Below are 13,362 nucleotides of genomic sequence, written 5' to 3'. Positions count from 1 at the left end.
TTAGCCTTGAGACCACACCCCCTCGGTAACAAAAGCCTTGAGACCACACCCCCTCGGTAACAAAAGCCTTGAGACCACACCCCCTCGGTAACAACAGCCTTGAGACCACAGCCTCTCGTTAACAACAGCCTTGAGACCACACCCCCTCGGTAACAACAGCCTTGAGACCACAGCCTCTCGTTAACAACAGCCTTGAGACCACACCCCCTCGGTAACAACAGCCTTGAGACCACAGCCTCTCGTTAATAGCCTTGAGACCAGACCCCCTCATTAACACTAACCATACAGCCACACCCCTTTTTTAACACCGGCCTTTAAAACCTAACACCTTGTTGACAGCCTTGAAATCAAGACCCCCTTGTTAACTCCAGCCATTAAGCCCCGCCGCCTCGTTAAAAACAAAATAGCCTGCGACAGTAACACCAGTTCTTCTAACGATCTGAACAAAACCTGATCGATATTGAAGCGCCTCCACCGCCTACTGGTGGATCACTCACAGCTGTTCAAATGGATGCTTAGTCCACCTTAGTGCATCGTCATGAAAACACCAGTCACACCACTCCGCAGAAACGCCTGAACCTACAGGTTGGATGAAGTGAGAAAAACGTTTTGCAGGAGCCCGTTGGTACCGGTCTCCGGTGCGGTGACTGGGGATCGAACCTGCGGTGTAGATGTCAAAGTAGGTGGGCTTGTTGGCGATGTTGCCCGTGGGTTCGAGTCCCACACCCTTGGTCGTGACCTTGCTGGCGTCTCCCAGGGCCTTCTCCACGCCCACCTCAAACGGACTCTTGGGAATCTGCTGGCCTGCAAACAGCACCGTTACCTAGGAGACACAAGCAACACGGTCACCCGGGGAAACACAAATGACAGTCGCCGTTACCTAGGGAACACAAACAAAAAAGGTCACCGTGACCGAGGAAACACAAGCAACACTGTTCCCTAGTGAACACAAACAACCACTCGGTCACGAGGAAGCGCCAACAGCGCCCTGTGCTGATTGGCTGATGCGGTTACCTTGTGATTCCCGACCACCTTTGGGACGTAGGTGACAGTGTAGGTCTTCTTCCCCTCATTAGGAACCGCCTTCACCTGGTGCACACACACACACACACACACACACACACACACACACACACACACACACACACACACACACACACACACACACACACACACACACACACACACACACACACACACACACACACACACACAACTGTTTAACCACTCCTGTTCGTACTACCGCTAGTACTTCTACAGTCATGCTGCGGGGGCGACTAGGCCACCTCCTCCTTCTGTCCCGCGGGGTCCTCCACGTAGACGGTGATGGGAGCCTGACCGGAGCTGAAGGTGTCCACGGTGAAGACCGCCGGACGCATCACGTGGTTACCTGTCGGTTCGATACCTGGGCGGAGGGGGGAGGGAGGAAAGACAGTTGATAACATCTCCTTCTTAAAGTGTGTGTGTGTGTGTGTGTGTGTGTGTGTGTGTGTGTGTGTGTGTGTGTGTGTGTGTGTGTGTGTGTGTGTGTGTGTGTGTGTGTGTGTGTGTGTGTGTGTGTGTGTGTTACCTCGGCCGTAAGCGCGAGCCTTCTTGGCGTTGAGCTTGGGTTTGAGGGGCGCTCCGGGTTTCAGCTTGGACTTGGGGAACTGGGACAAGTAGGTCATCACCGACTGCTCGTCCACACTGGGGTCGATGATCTCCTCAGGGGCGATCACCTGCGGGTTGGTTGAAAACAGTTAACACCTCTCGGCTATCAAGACACACGCGTCACTCAATAAGAGGCGCGGTCGGCGAGGTTTGACAGAGAGTGGTGTGAGAGAAAAAGCAGAAGAGAGCAAGACGCTTCCACATGAATCACACTCATAATAAATGACGGGTGGCTGTTCCATTCCTAACCATCACCCTCAAATTACAGCTGTTAAATATTACCTACTGCATTTTTAAGAGAAGAGGAGAAGAAACGAGATTAGAGAAGGGAGGAGGAGAGGAGAAGAGGAGGGAACGAGAGGAGGAGAGGAGGGGGGAGGAAAGGGGAGGAGAGGAGGGAAGAGGTGATGAGAGGTGAGGAGAGGAGGAGAGGGGCGGGACCTGTGGTATTCCCAGCCACGTGTCTGCCAGCTGCATGGCTTCACTGGCGTTCTCTACTGGTTTCACTGGATCCCAGGTCTCCCAGTCAGGACATAAGCCTAGAACACAAAATATGGCACACGCACTATTTAATACACACAATACCATGAAGAAATAACTTTTTTGGGACTGCCATCTTGATGATTGAATGCCGTTATCGCAAATCGCTTTGCGTAAAAGCGTCAGCTAGTTATATGTAATGTAATGTAACAATACAAACAAGCAACACGCACACAAAACACCCTAGAAATACACACGATAACACACACCCTGGAAGACAAACACACGCACACACACACACTCACACACACACACACACAATAAGACCCCCTTCCCACCCACTGTAACACACAAACACCCTATAAGTACACACACACACACACCCCCCCTCCCTCCCCTCACCAGGAGCGCAGCTGTCCACCAGCGCTCCCAGGGCCCGGCCGTCCTTCCAGTCTCGGGCAAAGTTGTTGATGGGCAGGTCGGGCACTTTGTTCTGGATCCAGCCCAGCAGACGCTGCTTGGGGGTCTTCTTATCCGCCTGGAGGAGGATATCACATGAGAGTTACCATGAGTTACCGTGTCGCTGTCGCAACCCTGTTACCATGACAACCATATTTTAACTGCAACTGATCTAAACTTCCCTAAAAAACAGCCGGCCCCCGAAATCATAGGTTATCAATGAGATTCTACCCCTTCTCTGTCGCGTGGTAGTATGCGTCTAGGGTCGAAAAACCAGGTGCTTTCTAACGCTGGCACCTTCACCTTACACATTTACCTCTTAGTTCCGGTGCAGGTGCCCTGCATTTCAAAAATAAAAGTCTTCCAAGTCCATAGCCATAACCGATGTATATGAATCAGTGTGTTAGAAGACATTTAAAGAATATAAATACAACTATAGAAATGTATAATGAGTTACACTGTAAACAAACAAGATGGAGGCTTTTGGGATGAGCGTAGACATTCCCTGTCTGCTTAGCTCTCTCTGTGTGTGTGTGTGTGTGTGTGTCTATGTGTGTGTGTGTGTGTGTGTGTCTGTGTGTGTCTGTGTGTCTGTGTGTCTGTGTGTGTGTGTGTGTGTGTGTGTGTGTGTGTGTGTGTGTGTGTGTGTGTGTGTGTGTGTGTGTGTGTGTGTGTGTGTGTGTGTGTGTGTGTGTGTAGTACCACATCGTCCTCGTCCTCCCACACTGGCATGGAGATGGAGTAGTGGAGGATGAGCGTCCAGATCAGACCCAGGATGAGCTTCAGGTTCCCATCCACGATCGCCTTGGAGTCTGGATACAGGTCAGGGGTCAGGAGTCAGTCTACGTTTCCATAGCAACCAGCATGTAGCTCAACGCTCCACTCTCCACTCTTAAAAAGGCCCCTATTTTACCACCAGGCACGAGTTTGATTGGCCATTACAAGCCATTTTAAAATGTACCCTCTGGTGACATCACAAGCGGGAGTGCCAATGCAACAGTTATTTAAAATGACTACAGTCAGCGTTTTTATTGCCAGATAGCGGAAGGAGAAAGGACTGAGTGCAGCGGATACAAGTTTCAACGTTTAATGCTGGCTTTAGATTTTTTACTATTTTGCCGGTAATCAATCCTTAATTCCTTCGTTTTTGTTATGGGCAGGAAGTTTTCATCACACCATTTGACGGGGGCAGGTAGGGCACAACCATGATCAAACCAAACCCTAGAGAAGAGAAAGTAGGGCGGTGCTGTCAGAGAAATTCACTAAGTAGCTTCCCTCTTGAACCGTACTACAGCTTCTCTGGCTGGTTCCCAATGTGAAGGCTGCAGCCTTGCTAGAGCGCTTCCTTTGAGTCGCGTTCTATGGAGATGAGGCAAGAGTGCTGGCTAGAGTGCTGCCTAGTGCTTGTAGCGTTCGGAGTATGGAACGACTTGCTAGTGTGGAAGCGCTTCCGCTTTTTAATACTGCTCCAGTGGTAAATATTGTAATATTTTAATTGTTGAAATTTTTATTGGTTACAGTAGTTTGTTTAAACACCAGCTACATTCAAATTAAAATAAATCAATCTATGCAAAATGCAGCCTATCATTACGCTGCAAAAACGTTTGAAAAGCCTTTTAAGCCCTAACCCTTTAAGCTTAATTGTTTACATTTACATGATTAATCTATAAAAAGCAATACGTCACGAAATATTTCTGAAAACGTTCAAATAACTTGCAATGTTTTAAATGTGCAGCATGTGAACGCAAAGGATTGTGGGGATTTGGGCTCATTGAGGATGCATCGATGCATCCTTGAAAAATCTCGGAATTCTCAAAAACAAAGGAGGCGAAAAGGGCACGAATTTCTGAGTGTTCTCAACATTGGAATAGTGCATGTCGGCGTTCTATGACGTGGCGTCCTTAAAAGGTCGGCCGTTGAGCGTGCTTCCTTCACATTGGGAAACAGCCTCTGTATACACAACAATAAGCGGGGGGGACAGGACACAACCCTGAGGTTAGCCCATATTTGAGACCTTAGTGATAGACATACGTCCATTCACCAAAACCTGCTAGATCCAATCCGTTAGAAATTCTTAAAGCAATACCAAAAGCTGATCTTGTCATTTAAAATAAGGAGCAAGTCGCTCTATCTAAACATGAGGCTGCATTTTGTTAAAGAGAATTCAGCGAATAAAAGAGTCACATGAGATTTGGGTTTATCAAGGTTCTTTTACATACTGTTGAGAATGAGGAGATTTGCATCCTCCACACCGTCACCAGCTTGGTAACCAAAATGTAAGGGGTCCAATTTGCCATCAATGAGGGAGACAACCATATATTGTAAAATTTTAAAATTAAAATTCATGACAAGGGATGTGAGCGCCATAGGTTGAAAGGCATTTAGTTCCTTGGGCATTTTGGAATCAGGATGGGTTTTAAAGTGTCCAGATTGTAGGTATTTGGCCGATCTGTGAACCCACAGAGGGCTTCAGGTTCAGCAGCCATTATTATGTTCCCCGTCATGAATAGGCAGTGACATTCCTGAGATATTACAATGTCATTCTGAGGTACAAGAGACCCTCTCAGCATGGAGACATTTTCAGAAAAGTCAGACCTTTCGAAACGAGCGAAAAATGTGTTCAGATCAGAATCCTTCACCCCCATTGGTGGATTGTTTATTCTCACTTACACATTGGTTAATGCAGTCCATTATTTGAATCCCTTGCCAGGCTGCTCTAAGGTCACCACTGCTATATTGCATTTCTATCTTTTCCCTATTGAAATCTCTAGCTGGTTAATGTTTCCTAACCAGCTGGTTTAAGAGTTAAACACAGGAGCACATATTAAGGTGTGTCCTCTGGAATGTTCTGTCACCACCCACACAGGCGTGGCAGCAGGTGTGTATGTGTCAGCTTTATATCCTGTGTGTGAGAGTTTGTGTGTGTGTTCATGGTTTTTCCTAGCAAACATCCTGCCAGTTAGCAGTAACAATAGCAAGTGGACAACCTTTGCCCCCTTCACACACACACACACACACACACACACACACACACACACACACACACACACACACACACACACACACACACACACACACACACACACACACACACACACACACACTATTTTTTTCACACACACAGAAACTAAACAATGAAAGAATGGTGGAAGGCAGATTGCCTGGACTTTACCCTGTGCTACCATGCACCATTTTAATAACTTCTATTAATCCTCCTCCAGTTTTTCAGTGAAAATTGTTTTCCTTGACCGGCGGCAGTACTCTTTCAGGTCCCAGCTACCTTCATTATTAATGACAATAGTCAATATAACTGTTGTGTGTCTATGTCAAAGGAAAGTGTGAGCGTGTATGGTCTTATCGGAGGGCCACACCCTGTCCACACCCACCCACACACTATGTTTTAGTCAAACTAAATAAATAAATCTGTTTCCAGGGCACAGATCGGTCCAACCGAGTCTGCAGCCAGCCATTCGGCCAGACTAGTTATTGATGTTTGACACACAACAAGGTCTCTGACCAGTGCAGGTTAACAACATAGCTAGCTTAAGTAGGGTAGCTTACTACACCTACCCTAGCAACAACAATCAGACTATGCTCATCCTAGCAACAACTGTTATACCTACCTCAGCAACAAACCTCTAACTATACTTACCCTAGCAACACAACATCAAACTATACCTATCCTAACAACAACCATCAGAATGCACCTACCAAGGCAACAACTCTCAGACTATTTACACCCTAGCAACACAGCATCAGACTATACCAACCTTCGACAACCATCAACCTACAACTACCAGAATATACCAACACTAGCACCAACCATCAGACTGTACCTACCCTAGCACCCTGTCCAAACAGTTTAGTTTAGTGATGGTTCTAGTTTGGGTGAAATGTTTAACCACGTGGCTTTTGCAACGTGCATCTGTGCACCACACACACTCATGTACACACACACTTAACATGTCCATGACATGCACCATTTAACATCTGGCATCCACACAAACACACCGACCCATCCACCCACACACTCACTCACTCACTCACTCACTCCCACCCCCCCCCCCCCCCCCCCACACACACACACACACACACACATACACATACACACACACGTTGAGGCCTGCATGACCTCATCCTGCTGTTCACTGGCTATGATGTCACCATAACCAGCCCATACATGTGGTGGGATAGGGGGGAGGGTTATTCAGTCAAACCATAGGAAATAAACCGCTATGATGAAGGACTGGAATAAAATAGAGAGCTTACAGTTTGAGTTAGAGTTAAGAGTCTGGGTTAAAGGTTGGTATCTAGATTACGGTTTAGTGCCTAGATAAAAGTTTAGAGTCTGTATTGAAGGTTTGAGTCTGGACTCAACTTCGGTCTGCATTAAATGATTTAAGGTGAATGTTTTGAGTTTAGATTAAAGGTTAGAGTCTTGATTGAAGGCTAGTATCTTGATTAATGTGTAGAGTCTGGATTACATGTTAGAGTCTGGATTTAATGTCAGTGTCTAGATTGAAGGTTAAAGTCTAGATTCAAGTTCACGGATTGGAGTTTAAAAAAGGTTGACTTTTTTAAAGTTTAAAAGGTTGACTTTGGGGTTTCTAGTGAAACCTTTCTGGTTCATCAAAGCCCAAACTACAACGAGTTTATTTAAAGATTGACAAAAGTTGTCTGTGTGTGTGAGTAATCTATCTGTCGTCTCGACTAATGTTACCTTCCCTCAGGCAAGAAAGAGGCTTTGTATCGCTCTAACACACACAGTGTGTGTGTGTGTGTGTGTGTGTGTGTGTGTGTGTGTGTGTGTGTGTGTGTGTGTGTGTGTGTGTGTGTGTGTGTGTGTGTGTGTGTGTGTGTGTGTGTGTGTCACACACACACACACACACACATGTTTAAGCTGTGGGTGAGGGTTTGTGTTTAATGATTTTAATATAAAGTCTGAAAGGTGTTCCTGAAGTCAACATGTAGGAACTAGACATTACAACAGAATGACTTAAGACTTTCTAAAGGAAGTTAGTGAATAGCCTCTGGCTCCATACTGCTAACGGTTTTGCCACTGTGGGTTTATATGACTCCATTGTTTATGAGCATGTGTTAGCCACAGAGCTAACCTTTGGAACCCATACCGGAAGAAGTGTTTGGACAGAAGGAAATTACGTCATCTCCGATCCCCAGATTCTAACCTTTGACCTGACCTGAGGGTGTGAGCACAGCCTATCAGTTGCCGGCACCAATCACAGGCTTTGTTTACCCCTTTTTCCTGGGCAACAGGTTGAATGCACCCCTCCCAAAGTCAGAGAGAGACAGAGAGACAGTTGTTTCATCTGGAAGGTCAGCTTCTGTGTGTTTACCCCCCCATGCCTCTCTTAAAGAGGATTACTTGTACGCATGCTGCGCGTGCGTGTTGTGCCTAGACTGTAAACGGGGCTTTTCACGTTCCACTGTTACACACGTTTCTATGGAGACCTGGGACCTGAGAGAGGGAGAATGACAGACTGTGTCAGCCAATCAGAGGAGAGGAGCTATAGAAAGCAGAGAGTGACATAATAGGAAGGAGAATGAGAGAGAGAGAGAGAGAGAGAGGAAAAAAGTGAGAGAGACAGATACAGAGACCAAGATCGAGACAGAGAGAGGTCACAGAATGGTTTAGTTCATGTAAGCAGTCGATCCTGTTCGGCCAGTTCATTAAAGTCTTTCTCATCTTTTCCTTGATCTCTCTCTGTTTTTGCTTGTAAAATAGCTAATGATATTTCTAAAAGCACATGAAGATTCGAACCAGGTGAAAACACAAATCAAAACCAAGGAAGGGAAAACCTCTCTGTCCTGTTCACTCTGCAGTGCAGACGTTAAAATGACACGTCTCTCTCCTTCTCTTTATCGCTCACTCTCCATCTCTCTCACTTCCTAGAATCGATTTCACAACGTTCTCCACAGTGAGCAGGGCGAGACAACACTCCACCCTGCCAACGCCCTCTCCACTTCCCCTCTCTGTACCTGGTTGTGCAATCGGACGATCAAATGTGGTCTAGAGTTGCAACCAACCAATCAGATGACAGAGATCTAAGCTGGTTGCTTATTATTGGATGAGACTAGATTATGGAACGTATGGGTCTGTCTGACAAAAAGTTAACCATGGCCACCACACCATAACCCGACTAACCAACCCTTAGCTCTGAGGCCCTTTAGCTCCGAGGCCCCTAGCTCTGAGTCCCTTAGCTCTGAGGCCCCTAGCTCTGAGGCCCTTTAGCTCCGAGGCCCTTAGCTCTGAGGCCCTTTAGCTCCGAGGCCCCTAGCTCTGAGGCCCCTAGCTCTGAGGCCCTTAGCTCTGAGGCCCCTAGCTCTGAGGCCCCTAGCTCTGAGGCCCTTTAGCTCCGAGGCCCCTAGATCTGAGGCCCTATATCAGGCACTATCTCTAGGGCCATAGCTACGAGGCTCCTTGCTATGAGACACTAGCTCTTGGGCAATAGTTCTGGGGCATAACTCTGAGGCTCCTAGCGATGAAGCTCTGAGGGCCAAACCAGGAGCAGCTAGCCAGTTATTAACCAAGCAGCAAGCTAGCAGACTCACAAGTTCAATCACACATACACACCTTAGAGACACACACACACACACACGCGCGCGCAGCCTAACATGCACACACACATTGCCTTGCATACAGACAGTATGTTATTGGCTGACATGGAGGTGAGGCATGTCACAAACTAACACAATGTCTCTCTCTCTAAATACCGACAGAAAGTAACCCATTGTTTCCCGCCACATTCACCGTCGCGTGTGTAGTCAATCAGTAACCCTCTTCCCAAAACGCAGAGCCCCACCCGTCTGACGCGACTACTGCTTAAAGAGGAAACACACACACACACACACACACACACACACACACACACACACACACACACACACACACACACACACACACACACACACACACACACACACACACACACACACACACACACACACACACACACAGGAAGGTGATGAATAATAATTTCCCAACTTCCTGTGTTGTCAACAGGATTGATGGGAAAACGAGTCTACATATGCTAGTTGTAGTTTTTCCTGAAGCTTCATTGCTGGTAAGCAGTTGACATTGATTGCACCAGTCAGTGGTTGGTACAGGTTGGAGCAGGAGGAGGGGTGAGTGAAGAAATCTTAAGCCCGAGCGCCGTTATGACAACATCAGCTCACTCAATAACTTTACTTGCTCTCCATCAGATGTTTCTTGCAAAATCAAACCGTAGTTAAGGGGTGTGGGTGTGTGCGCCCTTGCTCGTGTCCCCAAGTGGTCTTATCAAAAAGCACAAACACTCCAATGATGCCCACCACTGTCAATAAGAGGCTGCGACAATGCTTTCCCGTTACTTTTTCTTTTCATTCATTACATGTTTCAGGTCCAATCCTTTTCGGAGACCGGTGTATAATCAATAAAGTGATATCAACTCGTAATCGCAGATTCATAACGAAACGAATTAGGGACTTTGACCTTAACCGCGACACCGCGTGTCCTGATCTCCGAGTAACACGGTACATCAATAATAAATCAATAAAATGAATGAAAACATAATAAATAAAGTCAACCGCCACTGCATTGATGACTTCTAAAAGACTTTGAGGTGAGTTTATGTCCCCAGGGGTGGGAGGGGAGCGGGTAGGTGGAGCTCCAGGAGCCGGGGTTCCTGAACTCACCTATGGACACCAGCTTGATGTTTTCCCGCTCCAGGAACTCCAGCGCCAGGGACACGTTCTCCAGCTTCATCTGGCGGAAAGTGGGCCTCTGGTGGTACTTCCTCAGCATGCCCTTCTGGCTCAACACCTCCAGCAGGGAGATGAGTCGCAGTCCGTCGCTCAGGTCCAACTGCAGGTCCGCTATCCGCTTGTTGACACACTTGAGGTGCTCGTTGCACCAGCGGGTGAAAGTGTTCTGTTGGATCTTCTTCCACGGAGCGTCGTCCGCCAGGTCCTTCTCCGTGACCGGCATCTTGCTGCGTCTCTCGGCACCGATGTATGAGGAACTTAAGTAACTTTTGTCGGAAGTTTTTGGGCTGGGAGCTGCTGCTGCTGCTGCCTCGGAGCCGTCAGGAGTCTGCTCGCGGTCTGAGATCCCGACTCTCCTCACTCAGGGAGCCGCGCACTGCGCCTGCGCACTGGTTAACGATGACGAAAGAAGGAACGAAAGGAAGAGAGGAAGAAATAAAGTAAGTAAGAAAGAAACTAGAAAGAATGAAAGAAAGAATGAAAGATCATGGATAGGCAAAGAATATCCAAAATAAACAAAAAACAAACACACACCCTAATATTCAAATACACACACCTGGTAGTCTACACACCTTCTTAAAATGTCTTAAACAAGCCCGTAGGCCTACACACACACACACACACACACACACACACACACACAACCCAATCAGTTTTAAAAACATCAGGCATACTTTTAATACTGTATATAAAATAGTATATATAAGCTAAATTATAGTATGATAGAATATTTGATAGTATAGAAATAGTATATTTTTCATCCATATAATATTTCATAGAGATGGACAAACAGAAAGAGAGAGAGGTGAACAGGTAGAAAGACAGACAGACAGACAGGTGAAGACAGACAGATGGACAGAAAGACACGCTGACCAGCAGACAGAAGGTAGAGAGACTGACTCACAGACAGACCGTCGACGTACAAGTAGAAAGATAGACAGACAGACAGACAGGTATAGATAGGTAGGCCGACAGGAAGAGACAGAAAGGCCGACTGGTATACAGATTGACCGACAAACAGGTAGAGAAACAGACAAGCAGAGAGGCAGACAGGTATACAGACAGACAAACGTATGGACAGGGAAACAGACAGGTAGTCGAGTGAGAGACAGACAGGTAGAGAGACATACAGCATGAAAAGTATACAGAAACTCAAAGGTAGAGAGAGACAGACAGGAGTTGCACGACAGTTTCATGTTCAAACACTGGCATGCTGATGACATCATGCTACACATGATTTATGATGTTGTCCCTGGAGACAAACAGATCAAGTCCAAACATGAGTCAAGCCTGTATACACACATAATCACACACACATTTAATCACACACACACACACACACACACATACCTCTTTGTCAGTTGTCTCTCCATCTATCAAAGAGAGAGGACTGTTATATATGACTATTAATAACTGTATAAAAGTATTATTAACTAGACTGTTCATTATGAACTATAGATAACAATTAACTAGAGGTAACTTAACCATTATTATAACCAGACTACTGTTCCAAATGTGTTTTGTAGAGTGAATTGTGTACCTTTCTACAGTACAGAACTCTGTTCAATGAGGTAGTAAGAGATGTCCTGGACCAGAGGTACACCTGCTAGTCTCCACTAACCTGTCTCTACTGGTATCGACTGGCCTACACACCACATCTGGAGCTCCTCCGTCCAGATGGTGTCTAGGCGCCACCACACTGTGTCACACGACTGGACCAACAGGTTTGACCCTGGATGATGTCACTTGTTTCGTGTGATGCACTACGTGTCATATCAAAGACGGCTGAATTGAGCGGCGGCCGACATTCTAGCGTCTACCCAGGTGGATAACCTTTCATTATGAGATGTGATAAACCACAGTACTTATTACGTTTACACAGTATTTTGTGTGAGACGTGTGATGCGATGGCTGAGAATGACCCCGTAGGACTCGAATATGAACACATCTTCTACTGCTTGGGAATAGGTTGTGGCTTCTAAACATGTGCATGTTCATGACCTCAACATCCTCGTCTCCAGGACAACAAGCAACATGTCAACACACAGAGGTTGTGATGATAATCCTTATTCTTTATTTCTTAGACTTTAAAGGAATAACTTCATTGCAGGTTTGGTTTCGGAGCACGGGTTATCATGGACTGTGTTCCAGATAGAAGTGGACTTTTAAAGTTTGTTTTATTGTGTGACCACTCTGTCTCCAGAGATTGGAGACATCAGTTCCAGTACTTCCCTTTAACATTGCATTGGATTAATTGATGGTTAACTCATCAAAATGTAATCAGAATGAGAAGTTTGGAATGTATGTACAAATATGTGAACTTTTAAACCCTTTTATGCATGGTGCATACATTGTGAATATATTATAATTCTCTTATAATTACTTGTGAATGAGTGAGTAAGAGGAGGATGGGACTCAGGTTATGGTGAACTCCAGGGTGAATCCGGGTGACTGAGTGAGAGTAAAAGGCTCTTTATGGTCCCACATTCATGCAATGGAAGGACCACGCAGACGCTTCAACATAGTCGTGAACGTTTATGGTTCTGCGTCGGGTTCTAGTGAGCGGACCAATCACAGCCCTTGCGGCTGCGTCACCTCGACAGAAGGTTACAATTTTTGGGAGGCGCACGTCAGGCCCTCGCGGTGGACGCAAGGAGGGTCCGCAAGGACGTAAGGGGTCCGTAAGCCCCTTGCGTTGCATGAACGTGGGACCATAAAGAGCCCTTAAGAAGAGGATGGGACTCGGGTGATGGTGAACCACAGGGTGAATCCTGGTGACTGAGTGAGAGTAAGAAGAGGACGGGACTCGGGTGATGGTGAACCACAGGGTGAATCCTGGTGACTGAGTGAGAGTAAGAAGAGGACGGGACTCGGGTGATGGTGAACCACAGGGTGAATCCTGGTGACTGAGTGAGAGTAAGAAGAGGATGGGACTCGGGTGATGGTGAACCACAGGGTGAATCCTGGTGACTGAGTGAGAGTAAGAAGAGGACGGGACTCAGTTGATGGTGG

The 13,362-nt window shown here is 46.6% G+C and overlaps 1 protein-coding gene across 1 annotated transcript in view; it reads right to left on the bottom strand.

Annotated features, from left to right (window-relative positions):
* The window catches only part of flnba (filamin B a), a 40,410-nt gene extending 29,713 nt beyond the window's left edge, over positions 1–10,697 (bottom strand). Inside the window, exons 1-8 of the mRNA XM_084464368.1 lie at positions 10,282–10,697; positions 3,292–3,401; positions 2,533–2,668; positions 2,092–2,189; positions 1,571–1,718; positions 1,287–1,405; positions 1,015–1,089; positions 661–823 (exon numbers count right to left, since the gene is read on the bottom strand). Coding sequence (XP_084320494.1) covers positions 661–823; positions 1,015–1,089; positions 1,287–1,405; positions 1,571–1,718; positions 2,092–2,189; positions 2,533–2,668; positions 3,292–3,401; positions 10,282–10,573 — 1,141 coding nt within the window. The 5' untranslated portion in view covers positions 10,574–10,697. The remainder of the gene's footprint in view (positions 1–660; positions 824–1,014; positions 1,090–1,286; positions 1,406–1,570; positions 1,719–2,091; positions 2,190–2,532; positions 2,669–3,291; positions 3,402–10,281) is intronic.
* Between the last annotated feature and the right edge of the window lie 2,665 nt (positions 10,698–13,362).

Source organism: Micromesistius poutassou (genome assembly GCF_964030765.1).
Source record: "Micromesistius poutassou genome assembly, chromosome: 2".
Lineage (NCBI taxonomy): Eukaryota > Metazoa > Chordata > Actinopteri > Gadiformes > Gadidae > Micromesistius > Micromesistius poutassou.
Note: the sequence above shows the minus strand (reverse complement) of the source record. Positions and strands in the feature narration are given on the sequence as shown.